Source organism: Pristis pectinata, chromosome 8 (genome assembly GCF_009764475.1).
Source record: "Pristis pectinata isolate sPriPec2 chromosome 8, sPriPec2.1.pri, whole genome shotgun sequence".
NCBI classification, from domain to species: domain Eukaryota; kingdom Metazoa; phylum Chordata; class Chondrichthyes; order Rhinopristiformes; family Pristidae; genus Pristis; species Pristis pectinata.
Genome location: NC_067412.1, coordinates 25978726 through 26003402, shown reverse-complemented (window position 1 = coordinate 26003402; position 24677 = coordinate 25978726). Strand labels below are relative to the sequence as shown.

Below are 24677 nucleotides of genomic sequence, written 5' to 3'. Positions count from 1 at the left end.
ATTTTGAATAAAATAACAAACTTAATAGAACAGAGTAACATAATTCTATAACTCATGCTTACAATCTTGCAGTGTTGTCACTGGCTCTGTCTCCTCACTAAAAGCACTATCTCCAATATCATTAGTTGCCATCATTCGTAGTTGATAGGTAGTGTATGGCTTCAAACTAATGAAAAGAAGAGGTAACAGTCAGCAGTGTACTATAACTTTTTTGGTAACATTTTTATGACAAAATTCTGCATCATCTCAGTGATAAATTAGTGGTTCAACATCCATAAAATTAAGTACAAATGAATAATTGAAGGCATTTCTATGTCGTCTCTTATTTTAAATAGAGATTTAAGAATAATCTTCTGACAACGACACAAGAGAACTATCAAGATCTTGCCTTGATATAAGAAACATGGTTGAGTGGATATAGGTCTAATCAACTGCAATTGTTGGCCGGCTTTCTATCATTGAATCTCTAGAACCTTGTTCCATAAGAAATATGACATCCAACAAAACTAAACATTCCAAAATACGATCTTAAACTTAAATTTGCTCAAGTAAAATGAGGGGGCAATTTTTACAGAAAGCATTGTGGAAAGCTTAAATTCTCTCCCTGGAAGATTGAGAATGATGGTAAATGGAAGTTTTCAAAATTAAGATCAGGCTCAGCACCACCTTCTCAAGGGCAGTTAGAGATGGGCTACAAAAACTGGCATTGTCTTCCATAATTAGATCCTGGAAAAATAAAACCTACGAGAAATAAACATTATTTAATGGACCTACAAATAATATTTTCAACAGAAATTTTAATTTTTTTGAATAAGAGAAACTTGTAAAGATTTTATATGAATAAATTGTACACTAGAAATAGAACCACAACAAGAAAACGAAATACAGTTGTCTTATGAGTTGGTTCACCAGAAACATTTGGCATTGTCCACAGTTCTCTGTTGACAATAGAACTTTAGCAGCATTCCATTACATTGCACATATACAGTACAAAATAACAACTTTGCAAGTAGGAAAATGAATTACATTTACGTAGCACCTTTCATAACCTCAGTGTTCCAAAGCACTTTACAACCAGTGGAGTAAGTCCTGCAGCCACTGCTGCAAGCTAGAAAACGGGGGGAAAAATTTGTTCACATTAAATCCCACAAACATCAATGTGATAGCCTATATTAGTGATGTTGATTGAAGGATTAATATTGAGAAGAAATGGCACGATCTTTTCTCAAAATGGTGACCTGGAAATTTTATGCATGTATTTGAGAATGAGATGGACATGGCCTTGAACCATATTATTTGGAAGATGGCACTGACAATAATTTAGTACTCCTCTACCACTGCACTGGAACATCAACCTAGGTTTTCTTATCCTCCAGACTCCTCAAGAGTGGGGTGAACTTATAACTTTTTGTTTCAGAGCCAAGATTGTTCCCAACTGAACCACAGCGAACACAAAAGAATAAAATTGGAAGTGTGACTTGGAGAATAAGATGTAGGGCAGGACAAGGAGGAGAAGGGGAAGAAATGCTTTTAACAGGAATATTCAGGATAATGTTATGTTGTAAACCTGACTCAAAGCTGGTTAAACATTGGCCTGGAGCTTTGAGTTGTAACGACAGCAAAAATTATCAGAGGGTGCCACCATTACTGTTTAAAAGTGACAGAAACTTCAGGCAGTTACACAATTGCAGTCAAACATGAAGATCTGGAAGTTGCTGTCTGTGATACCCTGCTCCACAATTTTAGCATATCCAATCAACACAAAGTTCAGTGATTGATGTGGAGTTCAACTTCTCGGCACTAGTGCAAACAGTGAAAATATTAAGACTTATCGAATGAAATATAAATGAGCTTTCAGACAGCATATCAAGCCGTAAATTATTGCCCAACCATTTCCCTGGCCCTGAGAAACTAATTATACAAACATGGTTTGTCATTCCCTTCATTTCATGATAAAAAGAGTTCACTGATTTTTAAATATTAAACTTTAAAACAAAATCATGATATTCCAGTTTTTGCCTTCATCCCATCTGCATGTCCCTAATCTTTATGATGCTTTTAGTAAAATGACAAAAAAAAAATCACTATAATCCCTGTTATAGAGTTCCTGGTTTGCCAGCTGTTGGAAGTCAATGCTTGGTTTCTCAGCCTATATAGGGACTTCAGATTTCCTGGATTCCATGGATTCTCCATGGATGGCACCAGATTGTAGGAGTTAAGGAAAATAACATTTCAAAGCTTGCTAAGCGTTTGTGTGCAGTTTATTTCAAGGTCAAAGGCAAACATTGCCCCTTCATCAGTCCCATCAATATCCTTGCCAATATTTTTCTCTTTCAGGAGTTGATTGGGCTCGCATGTAAATCCAACAATTTTGTTCTTATTTCAGAATTTTCCTTTGTCTGGTATAATTACCTGATGGCAGGCAGTTGGTGCAATTTTTTTGTTAATGCCAAGCAGCTTATAAATATATTTTGGAAATAAGTTTCAGAATTTTACACATAAAGGAACAGACTGGATATCTTACCGTTCTATCACGTATGATGTAGCATCATGGTTGATTGAAGAGGTGTGTGTTTGCCATTCCAAGCTAGGGTATTCTTTAGTTTGCACTGTAAAGTAGCGGACTGGTGATGAACCATCATTTCCAGGTTTCCACTGCAAGAGCAGACTGCGACCGCGAATCTCAGACTGAGGTATTGTCAGGTTGGTAACTGGCTGTGGGTGACCTGTGTAAGAAAAGTTTCAAAGCAGTTGCTTCCCAATATTTCTCCTTAACCACATCTTAATGTCTTTGTGCATGAAAAAACAATTAACTGGACACACCTGAATAATGTTTTCTAGTACCACCACACCATATGCCATTGCAACTATTGCATTTAAAGTACAAAAACTGTTCACCATCAACAGAACAAAACATCTTTGGAGAATAATTATTTGTTTACTACTTATAATTATTGGAGGCACAGGACATCCTACCATGGATTTTATTTCCCAGGATCTACAGAGACCCTGGTCTATCTCATCTTCTTTGAGGAGGAATATCTCTAAGCCTGAAGTTTACCAAGACAGCCACTACAAAGATCTGTGGCCTTGTGAGACCCAGACTCCAGGTTCATACTCTTGCCCAAACTGTTCCCATCAGTTGAAGTCTAGCCACTGTTACAATCAACTTGCTAGTCTCAGGATCATTACAGGAGGCTGCAGATTATCGATGGCACATTGAGCACTATAGCTTTAATGAGGTCAGTTATGCTCTATACTGTAGGATACCTGACTTCCAGGAGAGAACAAGAGGCAGATGGGCACATGGATCTGCCAGCTTCCCTAAGGTTCAAGATGTGATGAAGTGTACTCAAGTAACACCATGGCTCCTCTTCAGAAACTGAAGATCTTCTTGAACCGTAAGGGCATCTACAACATCAATTCTCTGGTGGTAGTTGACTTGAGTGGAACTTTCTCATGGTTAATGCAAGGTATCCTGGGAGCATAGCTGCCTATATCTTTCAGGGGCCCCAATGCCCAATGGATATTGGGGAATAAAGGCTATCTCCTTTTTCAATGGTTTCTGATTGCCAAATGTTTATTAGCCATTAAAGCTAAGTGGTACCATAATGAAAGCCACTGAAGCAAAAGGAGATTAATAAAAATTACCACTGGCTTCCTCAGAAGATTTCTTTGTATGCAGTACTCTGGATGGAAACCAATGCCATCAATACTGCCATGGGATCAATTATTTCCAGAGACAGGGTGAATCTCCTCATGGCCAACAGCTTCTTCCATTAAACATTCTTTCAAACTTCAATCAACTGCGATATTCAAAGGGGCACGGAATCAATGAGCTCAATGGATGTGTGCATAGGATCAATTTCATCACTGAAGCGGCAGCCAATAAGATGTGTAATAACTTCACTGTTAATGCCAAAACGTAAAGGGCAAATGTTTTTCCTGTCCACGTGGAACTAGTTATTGTCAGCACCACCACAGAATCAACTTCTTCCTGAGGCTAGGTCATGAGACCTACTTGAAGAATGGTTTATATATGATCTATAGCATGGAAACTATATATTGTATCCCCACCACTGCATACTTGGCTCAAGTCTACTCCTGTATTTCCTCAATTAAATATTTCATTAATAATGTGACCAGAACTATACTCATTTTGATATAACTGAGCTTCAATGAAGGCTGAGCATATACTTTCTGCTTTTCCTTTATATTCCTCAGGAGAAATAAATCTTCATGTTTGTTTTGCAATTTTTGTCACCCCATCAACCTGTTACAAACTTTTACTGATTGGTGTATTTGTATTATGATATGTCTTTGTTCCTTCATCCAATCTAGGCTTGCATCTTCCAAGTAATAAGTGATTTCCCTATTCCTCCTCCCAAAATGTACATTCTAGCACTTATTTGTGTTGAACTTCATTTGCCAATTACTTGCCACCTGCAAGTTTATTAATGCTCTCCTGTAATTTGTTGCAGTCCTCCTCAGTGTTAACTATTCAGAAATCACATTTTTGACTAATAAGTCTAAATCATTGAAGTAAACTGTGACCAGCAATGATCGTTGTGAAACAGCATTATCTACCTTCTTCCCCTATGATTTCCTATCTTTTACTTCTATTCTCTGCTTTCTGTCTTGAAGCCAGCTAGTAAAGCGCTCTACCATTTGTGCCCTGACTCCACATTCTCTGACCTAATTCATTAATTTACTATTTGAAATTTGGATAAATTAAATCATTGCATTAACATTTTCTACTCTTTTTGATTCAATGAGGTTAGTCAAGCCTCAAAAGATTCAATGGGGTTGGCAAAACCGATTTTCTCTTCTGAAATCCATGCTAATGATTCATTGATACCTTTTGTTACTAGGTTCCTTTATTCCCTCCTTTAGATGGGATTCCATTATTTTTCCTACCACAACAACTAAGCTGACTGGTTTATAAATCTTTGAACATGTTCTATTCCCATTCTTAAATGCAAATATTAAGTTTGCTATCCACCAGTCATCTGGCCGACAGATTTTTGTAATGAATTATTAAATATGTGTAGTGATGGGTCTGTTCTTCCTTCCTGAGATTCTTTCAAAAAGTGAGTGGATTCAACCCATGCAAACCAGGGGTTCTGTCATCTTTAAGTTTCTTTTGTTTAATACATCCCCTTTTTCTATTTAGCGTATTTATCTCATTACTGATCTCAGTATCCAATGTCACTTGTATCTCCTTGGGAAATACTGAAGCCTTTTCTTATTAATGTCTGTAAAATATTTTGCTATTTTCCTTAATGTTTCTTGATAATTCAAAATCATAGTTTATCTTTGACTTCTAAACATTTTATATTCTCTCTTATTGCACATTAATTTATGTCCCTTTCCTTACCATTAATTACATTTTTTCTGTCTTTATTCATCCAGGGAGTCTCTGTGTTCAGTTTGTACTTTTAGCAGAATATATTTTCTCCTGAACAGTGTTGAACACTATTTTAAATATTTTCCCATTTCTTTTCAGCCAGAAAAGTGTTATGCTCAAAGTCAAGCAAGTGATATGAAGGCAGCACCTGGTGCTCATCCAAACAGTGATAAAAAATGATTAATCAATGGATCCGCCAGTGTGGAGACACAGGCATTACAGACACCTGAGTGCCTGACCATTCTCAGAGGAGAAGGGATTGAGATTGGAACTAAAACAACTGTGGAATATTGATTCTCAGGATTTCATCATAGATATCTTATAAGCATTTTTCCCCAGTGATAAAGGGCTTGATTTCTTTAAATTCCTTGTTCTAATGTAAGGGGTCTGCACATAAATGGGTTCTCTCTCTATGAATGGAGCTGAGGCATTTTTAAAATGATGACATTGACCTAGCAATGTGCTAGCAATGCATGAGAAGCTGATTTACTTGTACATGGAAGCATTGTTCGCCAGAAACAAAGGCCAAGATTCAAGGTCAATGTAAATGAATTTATACTGAGTTTATTAGCGTTTAGTTAAGCTTTTCCACCCTGTAGAATTGCAGGCAATAGTGCTTCCCCCATCAAAAGCCCATGCAGAGTCATTGACCATAGAGTTACCTTCAACTGAATGCAGAGAAGTGGTAGGTGGAGTTCAACCCGGATAAGTGTGAAGTGATACACTTCGGGAGATCGAATTCGAAGGCAGAATACAAGGTCAATGGCAGGACTCTTAGCAGTGTGGAGGAACAGAGGGATCTTGGGGTCCATGTCCATAGATCCCTCAAGGTTGCCACGTAGGTCCATAGGGTTGTTAAGAAGGTGTATGGAGTGAAGGCCTAATCCTAAGGCCTTCATTAGTCGGGGTATTGAGTTCAAGAGCAGCGAGGTGATGTTGCAGCTCTATAGAACCCTGGTTAGACCACATTTGGAGCATTGTGTTCAGTTCTGGTCACCATCAAAGGATTTGGAAGCTGTAGAGAGGGTGCAGAGGAGATTTACCAGGATGTTGCCTGGATTGGAGAGCATGTCTTATAAGGATAGGTTGAGCGAGCTAGGGCTTTTCTCTTTGGAGAGAAGGAGAATGAGAGGTGACTTGATAGAGGTGTACAAGATGATAAGAGGCATAGATCAAGTGGACAGTCAGAGACTTTTTCCCAGGGCGACAATGGCTAACACGAGGGGACATAATTTTAAGGTGATTGGAGGAAGGTATAAGGGGGATGTCAGGGGTAAGTTTTTTTTTACACAGAGAGTGGTGGGTGCGTGGAACGCACTGCCTACAGAGGTTGTGGGGGCAGACATATTAGGGACATTTATGAGACTCTTAAATGAATAATAGAGAAATGGGGGGCTATGTGGGAGGGAAGGGTTAGATAGATCTTAGAGCAGGATAAAATGTTGGCACAACGTTGTGGGCTGAAGGGCCTGTACTACACTGTAGTGTTCTATGTTAACTGACTTCCCTTTTATTATGATGAATACAATTGCCATAGTGCCTGTCTCGGTGCTTTGTTACTTCCCACTTGGCTGCAAGGACCAATTCCTGTGTTCTAGATCAAAATAAGGATGCAGTTGTCCATTGCTTTTGAGGGCAGCCACCCATTGCTCTGCACAATTTCATATCTTCATGTGGGAATTTCAAACTTCAACAAAATGTTTTATTCAGCTGAAGAAAATAAACTAAGCTCTCAACTTAAATGGACTTTATTACAATTGCTTCCTAATTTTCCTGCCTTCTGTATGGGGTTCACTGTCCGGCCATTTTGCCACAGTACTTTCTTTGCACTACTTGCTCTGGTGAGTGAAGCAGATGCCCACTTTGCTCATCCACAATAATCTCCTGTCTGCAGAAAACTGTTTTCTAAACGCTCTTCGTTCTGAAATTTCCACGTTCTGTTAAGCTGTCTGTTGGGCCAAAGGATTTCCCGAGAGCTTGTGGTGAGATGAGAAACATGACAACACCCTGAAGGAGATCAGAATCATCAAATCTGCAATGCCACTGTCACTCTCGTGCCACCACACAGACAACGGTGTGTGGATCTGCTGTACCCCAGAATTGCACTACTGAGGCAAAAGCTGGATGTCAATCTGCTCACTATTAGCAGAGTTCTGATGGGATCTGCCTGAAGCACTGTATTGGCATTCAGAGTTTGATGAACATTTGACTTATTAGTCAGATTCAGAATCTTTGTACCTGATATTGATATAATCATTGTTTTAATAAACTGGCAATGGTCTAGTACACTGTGAATCAGATTTCACTACAAATTATTTCCAAACAATTCCCTAGTTTGAGCATTTATGCCCTGAAAGTCATTCCCAGTTGTATTCAGCCTTTGAAATGCAGTTCCATCACAGACGATGAACCTGAACTTCAGAGGCAGCGTATTACACATTTTTGTTAATATGTTGCAGGTATGACACCATACCCATCTGTAAATATATGCTGAACTTACAGATTTCTAATATAAGTTTGGTGCATTCAACAAAAGGTAACAGTGATTAACAGAAGGGCTGGAGAAGGTCATTCATTCCATCTAGTAGAACGTACAGGTATTCCTATTGTGGGAAACCCATCCCAACTTCCAAATGTGTTTTTAAATGATTCCAAAAGTTTTGCCTCCAGCTACCACAAATGAATGTCCTCTCATGCACTGATAAGATATGGTCAGATTTCTTTATTGCATGTACATCGAAACATACAGTGAAATGCACCTTTTGCGTAGAGTGTTCTGGGGTCAGCCTGCAAGTGTTGCGACGCTTCTGGCACTAACATAGCATGCCCACAACTTCCTAACCCGTACGTCTTTGGAATGTGGGAGGAAACCCACGCAGACACACGGGGAGAACGTATGAACTCCTTACAGACAGCGGCCGGAATCGAACCAGGGTCGCTGGCACTGTAATAGCGTTACGCTAACCACTACACTACCAATCACGTATCAAAAAGAACTTACAACAAACAGGCCCCCATTTGCCTTGCCCTAGTTTGAGGATGGATGCCTAGGAACTCATTGGAAGCACATTGCATTCAGCCTCTCAAATTCAACTCCATTGAAGGCAGCTTTATATTACTGACCAGGGATGAGTTTCCAGGTAGCCCACGTTTATCCTGTTATTATTACTTACACAGACACACATCAGATATACTTCTGCACAAATCATGCTCCAACTCTTTCTTGTCAGGATTGAAGAGCCTATATCTCTTCCAGTCTCTCCTCAGGTTCTAAGAAACAGGTTTATGAATCTTCCCGAAGACACCTCTGGGTTAAAACTTTTTTTTCCTGTCTGAATAATCTGAATTTGGCAGTGTTCAAGAAGTGGTGTGACCAGAACAGTGCATAGTGTTAATGAGAAACCTTTAACATGTAGTCTACAGATTTAACTATATTGTTCTTTATTCTATTTGTCTTGCTGATCACTGCTCCACAGGATGGGTTTTGTCAAAGGGAAAGCCTACTAACTTCCAAGATCTTTCAACTTCGCCCATAACAACAGTCTTCACTTCAAATGAAATGAATGATTGAAATTATAATTTTCCCAGAATAATTAAGCTAAAATAAATTGAAATATTTGAACTCAGGCTCTGAAAATCTTAGTAATCCTCTTACAAAGTCAAAAGTGGAGTAATTGGACTATAACAGTAAATGGCCTTGCAACTCATTTAAATTTTAATAATTTGGCTCATTGGTTTCACTTGGCATAATAATACTAATTGAAGATCAAAGGGAATTATAATGTAATACACTGCCAGTTTCTGCTATCCGAAGTGTGCCATTCTTGTCAAAGCTTATCAGTGACTAGATGTGTTGGCTCAGCACTTGGTCCCCTGTGTCATGTGCTTTCATTGATTTTCAGAAATAAATATCAAGTAACGAATACTTTGAGAAGTTATGTTCAAAGTGATTGATTTTGTTTACAGTGTTGTGGACGAGCAGTGTAGAGGTATTGATTGGATATGTATAAATGAACCTTAACCATGGGACCGTGACAAATTTTTGATAGTTCAGCACACATTCATTTCTCAATCTGCTTAAACAGGATTCAACAAAAAAAATTATACAGTGCAGCTTTTTCCATTGATGTTTATCTGTTGGCATCATTTGTCACCAAATTAGTGCCTATCTTCAGTGGCAGTAAACATGCAAACAGCAACAAGAACTGGTGCAGCAACAATTATCCACATCTTCCTATAAGGAAGCTGACAAAGTACAACAAAATATATTTTAATTTAGCCCAACTTCTCCTCTGCATCATTCACTCTTAATTCTGTGCTGCAAATGAATTGTGGTCTTTAACTAGCTTCTCAGTTTAAAAGATTCGATCTCTAAACTCTCTTAGAAATATTTCCATCACAATGCTTGTAGTCTTGGAATGAATGCTAAATGTTAGATATGACCTCCTGCTAAACCTAGGCTCCAAAGAGTGACCTCAGGGATGAATGCCAATCTTCTTGAAAAGACCTTCACTCCTCTCTTGAAATGTTTGCCTCATTTGGCAGTTGGTTCCATGACTAATGGCATTGTTTTTTTAAAAAAATTAGGGCTGGGGAGGAGTGGGGTGGCTGATGCCGGATAAAAAGTATTTGTCTAAGAAACGTTTCAAAGTATTTCACCATGAATTACTTTAACATTGCGGAACCCTGTTGGAACTGAGTGGACAGTGCAAGTAGCAAGGTCCCATAGACACCAATGAAATCCGTTTTTAATTGCATTGGTTAAAGACAGAATATTGACAAGCAGAATCCTTGATTAATGTCCCATCCATAATTTGCAACCAGTTCAGATTCTTGCTGAAATGTTGGTCTGATTTATGTGCTGGACTTGAAGTTGGCATTCTAAAGGGACTCAGACAGGCTACTTCAATGGGTTTCAAAAAATGACTTCTAATTTATCTTCTGATGCTAGTGCCAAATTCTTGGGATATACATCCTCTCCAGAAAACCAGACTTAAGGACAGCTTCTACCCCACTGTGATAAGACTATCGAACGGTTCCCTTATACAATGAGATGGACTATGACTTCACGATCTACTTTGTTGCGACCTTGCACCTTATTGCACTGCACTTTCTCTGCAGCTGTGACACTTTACTCTGTAGTGTTATTGTTTTTACCTGTACTACATCAATGCACTCTGTAGTAACTCAATGTAACTGCACTGTGTAATGAATTGACATGTACAATCGGTATGCAAGACAAGTTTTTCACTGTACCTCGGTACAAGTGATAATAATAAACCAATACCAATGTTAATTTGATACTTTATATGATTGATTTTCTGGTATGTTGTAGTGATTTTACATTTAAAAATGCTAATGTAGTTTGTCTTTGATTTGGCAAATCATGAATTTATTATTTTCTCTATAATAAGGTGTGAAAAGTTCATTTAAAGAGAGAGGAGCCGTATGTTGAACCACACACTGTACTACTTCCAACCACTCTGAAAAATTATTATTTTACCCCACCCATTTAAAATATCTATTATACTCACAAGGTCCTGATATTATATGGTAAAACTCTATTTGTGTTTCCTACAGTTACTTCATCTACTTATCTTTAGCTTGATCTACTCACTTCTATAACCTGAATGTATCAAAAGATACAATTTGTTAACAAAAATAGATTGTTATCAAATGAAAAGATATTTAGGATATTTTTGGCATAATAAAGTTTAAAAGGTAAAGGTATTATGGGATACATCTTTCAAAAGTTTGCTGATAATTCTTCTTACAGTGCACCACAAAATAATATTCAAAATAAAGGAGACAACACAGTAATTCTTTGTTCAAATTATGACATATAAATTTAAGTAATATCACAATTGGAACCAATTTTTTTAATATAAATACTGTACAATGTCATGTGGTCAAGCTACTCAATATGGAGGGAAACCAGGTACGAAATGTAAGAGATAATGGAGACTGGATGAAAATGAATCATTCCATCACAGAATTTGCATTTTAGCTTGTTTTAAATGTCCTTTCATAAAAATTGCATTAATATTGCATTGAAGCCAGAAAACATTATTTTATCTTTAAAACTAATCAAACAGAATTTCTTCATGGAAAGATTGAATGCAATACTTTTGTGTCCTATTTCATGAGGTTATTTCATTGCTAAGATCTTAAATAATGTCAGTGGCTTCTCTGGATATATGAATGTGAACACTAAGTAAGTTAGGGGGCTAAGTGTGCAGAAGAAAACCAGGTCTGTGATTAATCAGTCAATATCACAAGATCATTAGGGAACAATTTTTGAAGTATTGTTTAGCTAATCCATTTAGTCTCCTGCTGGCTTTTATTAAAATGTCATTGTTTTAAATAGCTAGGATTTTTATAATTTTCTATGTTATTTAATTTAAGTATGTTTTTTATACAAACCTATCCATTTAACATACGAGTTTGCACTGCAATTAACAAGATATTTTTTTTAAATTCTAAAATGTGGGCGTCACTGGCATTGCTGACAAATATTGCTCATTCTTAACTGTCTTTCAGAAGGTAATGGTAGGCTGGCTTCCGCAGCTGATTGTAGTTTATGTGGTGCAGTTTCTATCACCATTCTACAGGGCAGGGAACTTTAGGATTTTGATCCAATGACAAGGATAGAATCGTGAAATATATCCAAGTTAGACTGTTGTGTGGTTTGATGGGCAACTTGGAATTGATGTTATTGCCTAACATCCACAAATCAAGTTTGTCAAATGGTGGACATTGTGTTATTGGAAAGTGCAGTGAAAGATTTGCTGAGCTGCTATAGTTCATTATGATTTTGCCCAGTAGATGTCTATTGGCCCCAACAACATTCCAACTATGGTGTTAAAGAGCTGTAATTCAGATCTAACCTTATTTCTTAGCCAGGCTATTCATGTACAACTAAAACACTGGGAAAATGTGGTAATAATGTACACAACATCTAATATCACTCCTGCAATTTTACTTCCTTAGAAATTCTAGTGCACTCTAACTGAAATAGGGCAGAGCCAGAAGAGATCAGGCAATTGCAGACTGTTATTGCAGATGGGATGGGCAAGCAGGCATGGATCAACCACTTCTTGGCATTGCTGCACTCTGGTGGACACATTCTTGTGTTATGGTTTAGGGTGGGGTGAGGAAAGGGGAGGAATTATAACATTTGGTGGAAAAGGGTGGGAAGAAGGGATTTGCAAAGCAGATGTGGTGGTGGCGGTTGGAAATCAGGAAACCTGGCATGTTTTGGAAGGGGTCAGGGATGCTGGGATGTTCTGACAGGAGGATCAGGATCAGGAGCAGGGCTGGGGATCGAGGTATGCTGAGGGTTTACTTTAATGCAGATGGGTGGGTGGTGGATGGAAGAGGAGGGATGAGAAAAAGTAAGACTTAAGAATAAAGGCAGTTATTTTACTTGCCTTACAGGTCTTCCAGTCAGTGTAACACCATATTGTCACAGGAGGGTCCAATGACCAGTACCCAAGCATCTCTGCAAAGTTCCAAGTGGGATATTGCACAGGAATGATGTCGACATTACGTCAGGACTCAAGGGTCACTCATGGCAAGAAAAGTCTGGACAAAATTTCTGACTGCTGTGATTCAGCTGGAAATTGTTACAAACTGGATTTAATCTGGATTAAGTCTTTTTTCTTTGCAGAGTGCTGTAAGAAACAGTAGTATGATATCCAATTTTTATGCAAGAATCAAGTTTCCAGCAGAAGCAGTAAGAACCACCCATTTTCTATGTGCATGTGCTTAAAAGTCAATAATATCTCCCAACTATAACAATCATCTTTGAAAATTTAGTGGATGATCCATAGTAATTCATTACAATTTTTAATCCCCTTTCTTTGGAATTTCCATGGATTTTCTATGAAGATTATGGTCAAGAATTAGGAAAATCCCTGCGCAAAACCCCGTGATTTAATATTGTGGCCTGTGATCCACATTTTAGGCCTGAAGTTTCCGATTGTGAGAGATTTCACTTCTCATGTTCTGGCAATCTATCGCTCCATTACTGCTTAGAGGTTAGATGCTGCTTAGTACAGTATCTGCCATCTTTAGTACCGTAATGAAGAATTGCTACAGGTGATCTGTTACTGTTTTAAACCACTGCAGACGACTGTTTTCAGAGCAAAATAGACATCATCCAAGGAATTTCAACTTCTTGGTACCCTTGAACATTAAAAATATTTTAGAGTTGGCTAACTGCTTAAATCAAAAGGAAGTAGAGCTGTTATTTTGGAAAAATAGATCAAATGGCTGTAAAACTTTCATCCTGTTATCTTTGATGATGCATGGAATTTAAATATTATATCACCATGGTGAATAAACTTTTAACATTTTGCCAAGGTGGAATTGAGAACATTGTCAATATTATACCAAGGAAACTCACATTGTTATCAACCATGACTGTATTGGAATCATATTCCTTCAATAGATGAGGAACAACAATTACTTTAATCTCTGGCAAAGTTACATGATTTGTCTGATTATAGAACCTAGAACTTACAGCACAGTACAGGCCCTTCGGCCCACGATGTTGTGCCAACATTTTATCCTGCTCTAAGATCTACCTAATCCTTCCCTCCCACATAGCCCTCCATTTCTCTATCATTCATGTGGCTATCTAAGAGTCTCTTAAATGTATTTGCCCCCACAACCTCTGCTGGCAGTGCATTCCACGCACCCACCACTCTATGTGTAAAAAAAACCTACCCCTGACATCCCCCTTATATCTTCCTCCTATCACCTTAAAATTATGCCCCCTTGTGTTAGCCATTTTCGCCCTGGAAAAATGTCTCTGACTGTCCACTTGATCTATGTCTCATATAATCTTGTACCTCATCAAGTCACCTCTCATCTTCCTTCTTTCCAAAGAGAAAAGCCCTACTTTTAGAAATATTTGAAGATCATGAAATATTTGCTCCATTAGAAAGATGCATACATAATTCAGTACATAGCATTCAAGGAACTAAGAAAAGCCACACAGTGTGATAATATACCTCTGGTTTGTGTAGTGATCACCACAGCCTCCACTGGCTCCCCCCAGCCCTGACGTGTCTTCGCAGATACACGGAACAGGTATGGTGATTCAGGTATCAGATTTGTTGCCGAGTAGTGTCGGGCATTAGAACTGACTTCTATGGTGGTGAATTTGTTTGGTTCAGTGGTTGCTAGACGGTAAGCTATTCTGTAACCTGCAAATCAAAAAAAAAATCTGAATTGCAGTTTAAAATAATATCACATATTGAGCAGAATGTGTGAAAGGATTATCAAGATAAATCATAGTAGAGGTTTGTCATTATAGAACCAGTTGCAAGCTTTAAATTCACATTTTTGATACAGTTTAATGCAATGTATTTAAAACTATACAATATTTTAATCACATTTTTAGGATATCCTAATATTTTAGTACAGATTCTCACATTATAATATGATGATTAGATGTTCATTTTCATTACCCCAATTTTCTCTTCATGCTGAAGCACCAGCCTATTTTAAGTACCTTGTCCAAATTGCTACTTATTGCATGTGAGCCCAAATCAGAGCAATATTAGGTTATTAGACTCTAGTGGTTTCAGGGATCACCCCAATTTTTTCATCATATGATGTTATACTTTTACTAGATAGCAATGAGGAACAGAAATCTCAGTTGCCCATTCCTCTCTCAATCTCAGGTAAGAAGGTCGATTGTAACATCCTTATTGTATTGCCGACTGTGATCATTTAACAAAGTGCAGATGGCAAACAAAATTGATGACTTCTGAATTCTGATTCAGCTTCATGTTGTCTACTGCATTTACCACTTGATCCACAGGCACAACTGTCATGAAGTGCACTAGTTGCTGCACCAACAAAGTTTATCAATTCAATTGTAAAATTCCTTACACGTACAATGTAAAGGAGGAGATTCCTTCCTCAAGAATTGCATGATTTAAATGTTTCAGACCAAAATGGGCCAGTGTTATAAAGATAGCATTGAGGAGACGAAGCAATATATTGAGCCAGCAGTAAAAATATAAAACAGTTTGATAAAAGGCAGCACAAATATGAGAGAGGATGGAAAAAAGGAGCATGAACAAAGGGGAAAATGTAAGTTACCATATCTAATCTGGGATATTCTTTTAAAAATAATCTGCCAGTTTTTCTGTATCAGCATGAACGAGGAAAATATATTCAGGAAATTGTCCTAACTAAAATGTGCAATGGTGCAAGACCTTAGTGTCCTACTATGTTCTTTCTGATCAATTTATTAAGTCATTATGATCGTGCAAAAACTTTCCTTTTGTTTCTGAGGTCAGGTTTTGAATATAATCCAGAATAAGATAGTGAGGTTGCTCTCAGTTTGATGGGTGTTGAGTTCTAGATCAAACAAAGCTCAACCAATTATCCAGTAGACTTCACAGAATACAACTTCATATTTCATCTCAAATTTGCTACCAATCCAGAAAACTCATTTGGAGACATTCTATAAAGGTAGTGGATTCAGAATTAGAAGTTAGCGTTGATGTGCCTGTGGTTGCTGCTGAACATGAAACGAAGTTCAGGCTCAGCTTGCATGATTTCCCCAGCAGGAACCTGCAGTCCAGGGCTGGCTCAATTTTTTACAATCAAACTTTTAAGGTATAGGGCCTTCCACCACATTAAGGGAAAATTTTGGCGAGACCATAATAAGCAGGGCCCACCAAAAGATTTTAAAAATTGCCAGCTGGCCATGTCGAATCCCATTTTAGCCAACTGTGAAAGCTGTCAAACACTTGGGTAATTTTGACATTCAAAAATATTGATGTTCAAAACTTTTAGAACTTAGCAAAAATTAAAAGCTAAGAAAAAAATGAAAAAGAAAACATTAAAAATATTTATAGACTTAACTAAAAAAAAATCTAAATTAACCTCATTCCATTCCATTGAATTGAAAAAAGGAAGTACTGCCTGTACCAAATCCAACCTGGTACAGAACGTTTGTATGGATTTTCCCACCATAAATGAAATAAAATTGCTGCAGTCTCCAGCTTCCTTGTTGAAATCCTCAAGTTCCCATCCGGCAGTTATGCAGGGAATTGTCAGCAGTTAAGTCAGTAAAAGCTGACATGTCCCTGCAAAGTAAATGTGCACAGTCACATTACGCCTAGTACATCCTGTACATGCTGAAGTAAGGCTGAATCTGAAGTAGATTCATTGAGGAATTTTGGGTTACTGCCCTCTAAATACTCATTCTGTCCCAGGATATTTTTGTGCATCTTGCCTGTTGTGATGCTGAATTGTCTGATTCATTTCTTTAATAATTTCTTTAATAAACTTAACATTTGTCCAGCTGCAGCTGACTCAAGAACTCATAATGTAAAATTCAATCAAGAAGAAAAAATTACTGCTAATATTTTGGCTGCTTTTTGCATAGATAATATGACACCTCAGAGCTGTTCTACAACTGTAAGAGCATTGCAGAAGAGTGTTGCTTGCAGTTGTCAATAAGTCCAAGTGGAACTGCTTCTAATCTCTACTGACTTACTTCTGCAACTTGTTTAGTTTGAAATTGTTATTGTTGCTTTCTAATAGGATCTTTTTTTAAAATCAGGCTGATATGTCTTAATGATAGACTTCAAAACTGAACAAGTTGTTCTTTAACTATCAGCAATGTACAAAATCCACTTCGTTGCAGCATGAGAAAATCTTTTGCCATTCAAAAAGCACTAAATGTTCAGGCAGTTTCACGGCAGAAGAAGACTGCAGTCTGTTTGGTCCTAACAAGTCATATTTAACTCATCCACATAAGATTAAAATTGAGACAAGTGAAAAAGGATTTTTAAACATTTAGCAGCACAATACATGCAGAGTAGACATTGTGAGTGAGGACCTATATATAAAAAAACCTTTGCCTGTTCTATCATTGAAATTGAAGACAATGTAGTTTGTGGTAAGCAGGGAAGATAAAAGCATCTTAAAAGAACCAAAAAGCCTTCCAGATTAACAGCAATATGAAATTCTGCCTTCTTATGTTTTATTCCAGTTCAATTTGTCTTTTTAATGCAAATTTTTTAGATTATAATCCCAGATTTTGAATGTATTAGAGAACTACATCATCACAGAAAATCAGTCATAGCTGTTCTTACAAGGTTATTGTGGAGTTCTCTTGCTGTAAATCTAGTTCTAGAATAAAACTAATTAAGATGTCACCATGAACTTTGCAATTTGAACTAGTTTGAAATTCCATCATCAATATTCTATGGTGTTGGTGCTTTGGGTGATGTTAGTAAGTCATCAATTAACCTGAATCTTGAGACACAAGATACTCTAGATCTTGATATCATTCCATAAATCATGATCATAGAATTAGGATCAAAGCAGATCTCCACTGGAGGCACTAGTGCACTAGATCCTGTACTGCATCTTATCATCGTAGTTCATTATTAGGGATAGACAGCTACTGGGGTAAACTAAATGCTTGACTAGCTCCGGATATTGTTCCTCAATAATGAATCTGTGAGGGTTGCTTGCATGGCCTTGTGTGCACTAATAAGACAACCTGGTCTTTTTGACATTGAGTGAATCTAATACTTCAGTGGGCTTATGCAAAGGGATGAGATTCCAGCACAGACTGAAGGTCACTCTTCGAGTGAGTTTGGGTGGCACAATTATTAATGTATTGGAAGACAAAGATGGATGTCTGGGGAAACTCTGATCATTGAAAGGAGACATCCAAAATCATAAAATCCTCCATCTAGTCCATCCATGCCCCCAGAAATTCCTCCATACCAAGCAGAAAGATGATTGCACTGTGTTATTGTCAAGGTCAATGTTATTAGCATTGAGGCATAGATCATCTGACATTAACTTTGTTGAACTGGACATTATATTCAGATGCTCAATTCTTGGCTCCCTAAACCAGCATTTCAGCTCTGGCAGAGATCCCATGGCAGACAAAGAAAACATTACAAAGATATTCTGAAAGTACATCTCAAGAAAACAGATATAGACATTATGAACTGTGAAAGGCCACCAAATTATCGCAAGTGTAAGCCTTCTTTGAAGAGAAACTGACAAAAAAAGAGGGCTTAGAGATCAAAAGAAACTCTGCCCAGTGGGCAGCTCCCTCAAATGCAAACATCTAAAATATCTGCTAACAGATCTGTGGGTCTAGAAGTGGATAACCAAGTCATCTCTGGATCTTTCAGTGAACCACTAGAGAGACCATCATTGCATCAATGGATCACAAATGATGACAGTGCATTTTCACATTATTTAAATCTCTAATTACAAGTACACTCATGAAACATGTTATCTGGGTCTATTCATTAGACATGGGGTTTAAGATTGTGGTACATTATCACTGGAGCTAATGTATATATGCAATAAATATATTAACAGTGTAATACACTTTATTACCACTTAGTGTCACCGCAAGACAGTATGTTTGTTCTGTTCCTGTTTATTACCTATCAATTATTTATGCAGTGTACTGTGTTGCTCAAGGCAATTACATGTTGCTCCGCCAAAGCATTTATTTTCAGTAAGACTCAGTACTTCCGCCGGCCTCTAAATGAAGGCTTGTAATAAAACTGCATCTCATTACTTGACAAAGAAATATTCTGCAAACATCTATCTGTTTTTTTTCTTTTGGCTGGATGCAGAATGGCAATAGTTGCCATGGTAAAGTTTCTTGCCCATCTTTTCAATATTTCCTTTCAGAACATGTATATAGACAAAGGCTTCAAAGACAAAATAAGGAGAAACAAAATGTTGGAGAGGAATACATATTTTAAAAAAAACTCTCAGTAATCATTACACTATTTTTCATCAGAAAATTTCATCCAGTTTGCACATTCTTTTGCCTTACCTAGAATGATGCCATTGGGGTTCTCTGGTGTCTGCCAGACTACTCTCACTGAAGTTAACTGGACCTCTGGGAATATCAACTTAATGGGAGGACCTGGAACTGATAGTATTAAAGAATAAGTCATAATAAATTCATTGGCTGCACCTTATTCCTAACTTTAAACACAATTTAAATATTTACTTTATTGACTATTGATTGTACACTTAAAGATGAATCTGTTCTTTAGAGTCTTCATTAAATTTTCAACTCAACATAGACAGTAGGTCACAATCCTAATAACTTTCAATACCATCACTGACGGGAATACAACACAAAGAGTAAATGCATGTGTAGTACAATTTCCTTGAAATATATATATATGATTTTAATTATTTGATGAATGTTACTGACATATTTCAATGATGATTTGTAATTTTGTTGACAATGTACATTTCATAATTTTACATTTGGAATTCATTAACTGAACTGCTATTACAAGGGGTACAAATTGTAGGTATACTAACATGTTGTTCCAAGGAAAAGATAGTCGGCCTTGATGTAGGATTACATTATACAATGAGCTCCTGATCTTGTTAATCCATTCAGGGTTGTACTGAGGAGGAGGATGAATTACAAAACCAATTCTGGCACAGATATGGATGGACCCTTTGACCCATATGTCCTTGCAGACGTTTTTTGCCCATCAATACTAATCCCATTTGACTGTATTCGGTGAGGATTTGCGCAAAGTCAGATTTCCGTAAATCAGGTCATTTGTAACCTGGGGAGCCCATATATTTGTCCAAATCCCTCTTAAATGTAGTAATTGTATCTGTGTACCAGATATCAACTACTGCAAGTAAAAAAACTTTTCCCTTATATCCTTCCTCTCACCTTCCATCTATCTCCTTTTGTTTTTGATAACCTCTACCATAGGAAAAAGATTTTGACTATCAACCCTCTCTATGTCTCTCTTAATTTTTCATACCCCTGTCAGCCTCCTTTGCTTCAGGGAAAACAAGCCCAGCCAATCCAATCTTTCTCCATAACCAAAGTCTTCCAATCCAGGCAACATCCTGGTGAATCTCCTCTGCACTTCCTCCAGCATAACCAGCCTTCCTAAAATCTGGCGACCAGTACGGCACACAATACGCCAAGCGCAATCTAACTAGTGTTTTGTAAATTACAATGTACCCACCCAACCAGGACTGTGGTCGGGCTTTGTCAAAAGCCTTCAGTGGATTATAGAATCATAGTATCACAGAAGGCTTATAACACAGAAGGCAGTCGTTCAGCCTATCATGTCTGTGATGGTTGAGAAAGTGCTTCCCAACCTAATCCTACCTCCTAGCACTTGGTAGGGCTGCAGGTCACAGTGCTTGAAGCACATAGCTGAGTACTTTTTAAATGTGATAAGGGTTTCAGCCTCTACCAATCTTTTCAGCATTGAGTTTCAAACCCACATTGCCCTTTGGATGATATTTTTTCTTTAGTCTCTAGCCTGTTCTCTTGGCCAGGCATGGTGGATGACAGTGAAGGAAAAGCAGGAAATATAACAGTGCATCCTCTTGACAAACAAAATACTGACTGCATCTTTCACAAGTGCAAATCTTTTTCAATCCTTCGAAGGCTGACTGAGTTATTGTTAGGTAAGTCTTGACATAAGTCATCAACCTGCTTTATTTCACAGTAAGGTGCACAAGTACAACACCAATTTCATATAGTATAACACTGACTTGAAATTCAATTGAATAACACAGATATGTTTTCCAGTCATACAGGATTAAAAATCCATTTAATCTGATTAAGTCACATTTACCACAGTTTCCAGGTCAAATTGTGTCAATTGTGAAATTTGACTCTCAGCTGTGAGTGACCCTTGTGATCCTGACATAATTTCTACATCTGGAACATACATGATAGTGCCAACCCCACAGAGTGTTCCTTGTGAGGGAAATTGGACTGCATGCCATGGGAGTAGCTGGCCTAGAGCTCTCCTAGCCCAAAATGGTCATAATCATGTAATGTCAAACTGGGAGGCCACCAGGTAAGCACTCCAGACCCTCATAGCTCAGCCACCCTGACTTCCAATCTGCTCCCCTTCCCTCCGCCCTGTTATATAGCTGATCCTCCAACCCTTCTGCAGCAGAAGTACTGGTTTCTGATCCGTGCCTCCTCTCCAAATGCTACATTTCAAGCTTTGTCCCCTTACATTAAGTGGTGTTTTGATATCCTCTGCTCCCTACCCACTAAGTGCATCCCAATCCCCTCCCCATTCAAGTGACATCCTCCTTTTTGCTGCCCCTCTTCTTCAGCACCTTTGCCTTACTCCCCAAACCGCCCCTCCTCGCTATCAATTCATCAACTCCTCCCTCCTACATCACACTACCTGTTGTTACTCTATTTTAACTTAAACAGGAGGCCTTTCAACTTTCCTTTTCAGTAAATTCCCTCACAACTTTCCCTTCAACAATACTGACTTTGTTTGCTCTGTGCCTCTCTAAACAGGACCTTCTTTCTCTGCACCTATGCTCTGTCCTGGTTTCTATCTTATTTGTTCACACGTAGAGACATGCAGAGATAATGGATTTCCACTGCAATGGATCTGAGGTGCCTTCTAATCACAAATAATCAAATTGCTCATGGTTTTGTCCCTGAAAAAAAACAAAACCTTCATTTTGCACAAGCTTCTTTCAATCATTAGCTTGGAATTTGTTTGAATAAACATTAACAAAATCAACAACTCATTTCCTGTACTATTTGCATATAAAATACTCCTTACATACAAAAACTTCTGAAACAACATGGCCAAAACGTAAAATGTCATGAAATATCTGCATTATCATTGGGCTTTACTATTTTTGCTTACTTCACATATTTTAGAGGGAATTTTTACTGTGATATTGGCATGGAGCTAAGATTAATTCTTCAGTGTTTAAACTCCCAGAAACACACAAGCTATCTGCAAAGCTCTGAAGGGTAAATTAGTTGAAACACTTACCATCTCAAAACCACATTCCTCATACACTGTATATATATCAAAAAATAGATGAGACTCGCTAATATATCCTGGTGTGGTTTGCAGTATATGATAGATTCAATATATTCATTAAGCACTGCAGCAGACCACGGCTTTACAAAAATGAAGAAGTTAGACATTTAAGTTGGTTGTTTACATTGTCAGTTCTGTGAACTGAAGCTTGTCAAAGGGAACTGGAGGAAGGGTGGAGGCTGTGCTTTTTCTCCCTCTCTGTGGAAAAAAAATGGCAATGTGAAGCAAAACTGCCAGATGCTGCTTGACCTGCTGGGTTCCTCCAGCAGTTTGTTTTTTTGCAGCAAAATTTAGATGTGCATTAGGGAAAAAGGCAGAGGGTTTCGCTTTCTAAGTTACTGTCAGTTAACTTTACAAGGTTTATTAAGGGCATGATTTATATAATCTACCGTGTTTGCTGTTATGAAGGAAAATCGAGCATATGCATTACGAAGGGCATTAACAGAAGGTTCACTGGCAGAATAATGGAGTCAAACTGTATCACCGTGAAGGGGTGTATCATCTGCTGCAAGCAATGATATCTGTTCTTAAATCTTTTCAATCTCATTAAGTGGTTTTATTAGGGTCCAACAACTGCGATGATTCTGAAAGGTGTACCATTTGACAACAAAAAAATTACTGCTGGACCAGATCGAAATCAATCTAGATTGCTCCTCTTGCTTGCTGCCTATGCTATGCTGAGGCTGCACTTAGACCTTGCAGCCCTGATTCCAAATGCCCTCCTCATTTTGAGAAATGTTGTTGCCCACAAGTCGTGACTAAATCTCAGCAATCAATGCTGAGGTCTCACCCCTGATCTTCATGGCCTTTTGACAGCTTGCCAATATCAGAAGTCTTATTAATTGTTTTTAAGTGTCTTCAATAATCCAAACATTTTAAAACAACTGAAGTAGATTAAAAATAACAAAAATAAAATGTAAAAAATATAAAAAATAAAAACCAGTACATTTATTTTATAACACATTTGTGTTAGAAATTAACTCAAAATATTAAGAATGTAAAATAAGGAGGAAAAAAATAACTAACAGTTTACTTGCATTCATCTGTTCTACCCAGGTCAGCAATCCCATTCAAATGAATTGGGTCATTCTACATATACAGCTCTGCAGGATTAGATATTCAATTTATGATACTTAGCAATCAGCAAAGTAGTGGTAACTATTAACTTTGGTGCAAGAAGCTATCAAAAAATAAATAAATAAATAGATAGACAGTTAATTTATTTTGAGATCATATTGGAGGGCTTCCTGAAATACACTGCAACAGAAGTGGGAGGAGATGGCTGTGTCAGTAGGGAACAGGCCCCAGGGACCTGAGTGCAGATCTGTGTCTCACATGTGTGGTCCAGGTCAATTAAAGCATTTCCAAATGCCAAATGCAAATGTTAAATTGCACCACTAGCCTCAGACATTACTTGATGCATGACACCCTCATCATTTACTTATCAACAATTTCTATCAGGATTCCTATCTAACATTCATGTGCTCTACCACATCCTCAAACACTTAGTACTGCTGTAGGACTCGCATCCAGATCTTTCAGCTTATGCAGACTTATCTTACAGGTACAGCACCCAAACATGTGTAACATTCAAAAGCATAATTCCCCCTCTCTTGCAAAACAGGCTACTGCAAAAGACAGGCAGACGTACCTATATAGTGAGGAAAAGGCATAACACATTACATTAACCCTATAAAGGAGGTAAAGATTGCCACGTTTACAGCAGCCAATATTGAGTCCATGGCCCATCCCAGAATCTCTTCTGATTGACCAGCTACCCATGACAGAAGCATAAACCACTCCCCTCTGTCCCCCTTTTCCTCCTTTATCTCACAGGCCCCATCACCCCTCCTCTTTCTCCTTTCCTGCCCTCTTGATCTGCCCATCACCCACACATTCCTCCCTCCTCTCCTTCCCTTTATTCCATGGTCCACTGTCCTCTCCTATCAGATTCCATCTTCTTAAGCCCTTTGTCACATCCACCTATCACCTTCCAGCTTCTTACGTCATTCCCGCTCTCCGCCTCCCTTACCTGTCCGTCATCCCCCTTATCTGGATCCACCTATTACCTGCCAGATCTTGCTCCACCCCTTTTGCCCCACCTTTTTATACTGGCTATCTCCACTCTTTCCTTCCAGTCCTGATGAAGGGTCTTGACCAGAAATATCGACTGTCCATTTCCCTCCATAAAATCTGCCTGACCTGCTGAGTTCCTCCAGCAATTTATTATTTGCTCCAGATTTCCAGCATCTGCAGTCTCTCTTGTGCCTCCATAAACTTCTTTCTTATCACCACCTCAGCCTTGTGGCTTTCTTCTTTCACTTAGGCAAGAAGTGCAACTGCTCAGGTTATTGTAGAATAGTTAAAAGATAAAGGCAGAATGTCAAGCA

The 24677-nt window shown here is 38.0% G+C and overlaps 1 protein-coding gene across 1 annotated transcript in view; it reads right to left on the bottom strand.

Annotated features, from left to right (window-relative positions):
- The window catches only part of sdk1a (sidekick cell adhesion molecule 1a), a 604439-nt gene that overhangs the window by 58986 nt on the left and 520776 nt on the right, over positions 1-24677 (bottom strand). Inside the window, exons 29-32 of the mRNA XM_052021137.1 lie at positions 19257-19355; positions 14425-14619; positions 2525-2726; positions 63-166 (exon numbers count right to left, since the gene is read on the bottom strand). Coding sequence (XP_051877097.1) covers positions 63-166; positions 2525-2726; positions 14425-14619; positions 19257-19355 — 600 coding nt within the window. The remainder of the gene's footprint in view (positions 1-62; positions 167-2524; positions 2727-14424; positions 14620-19256; positions 19356-24677) is intronic.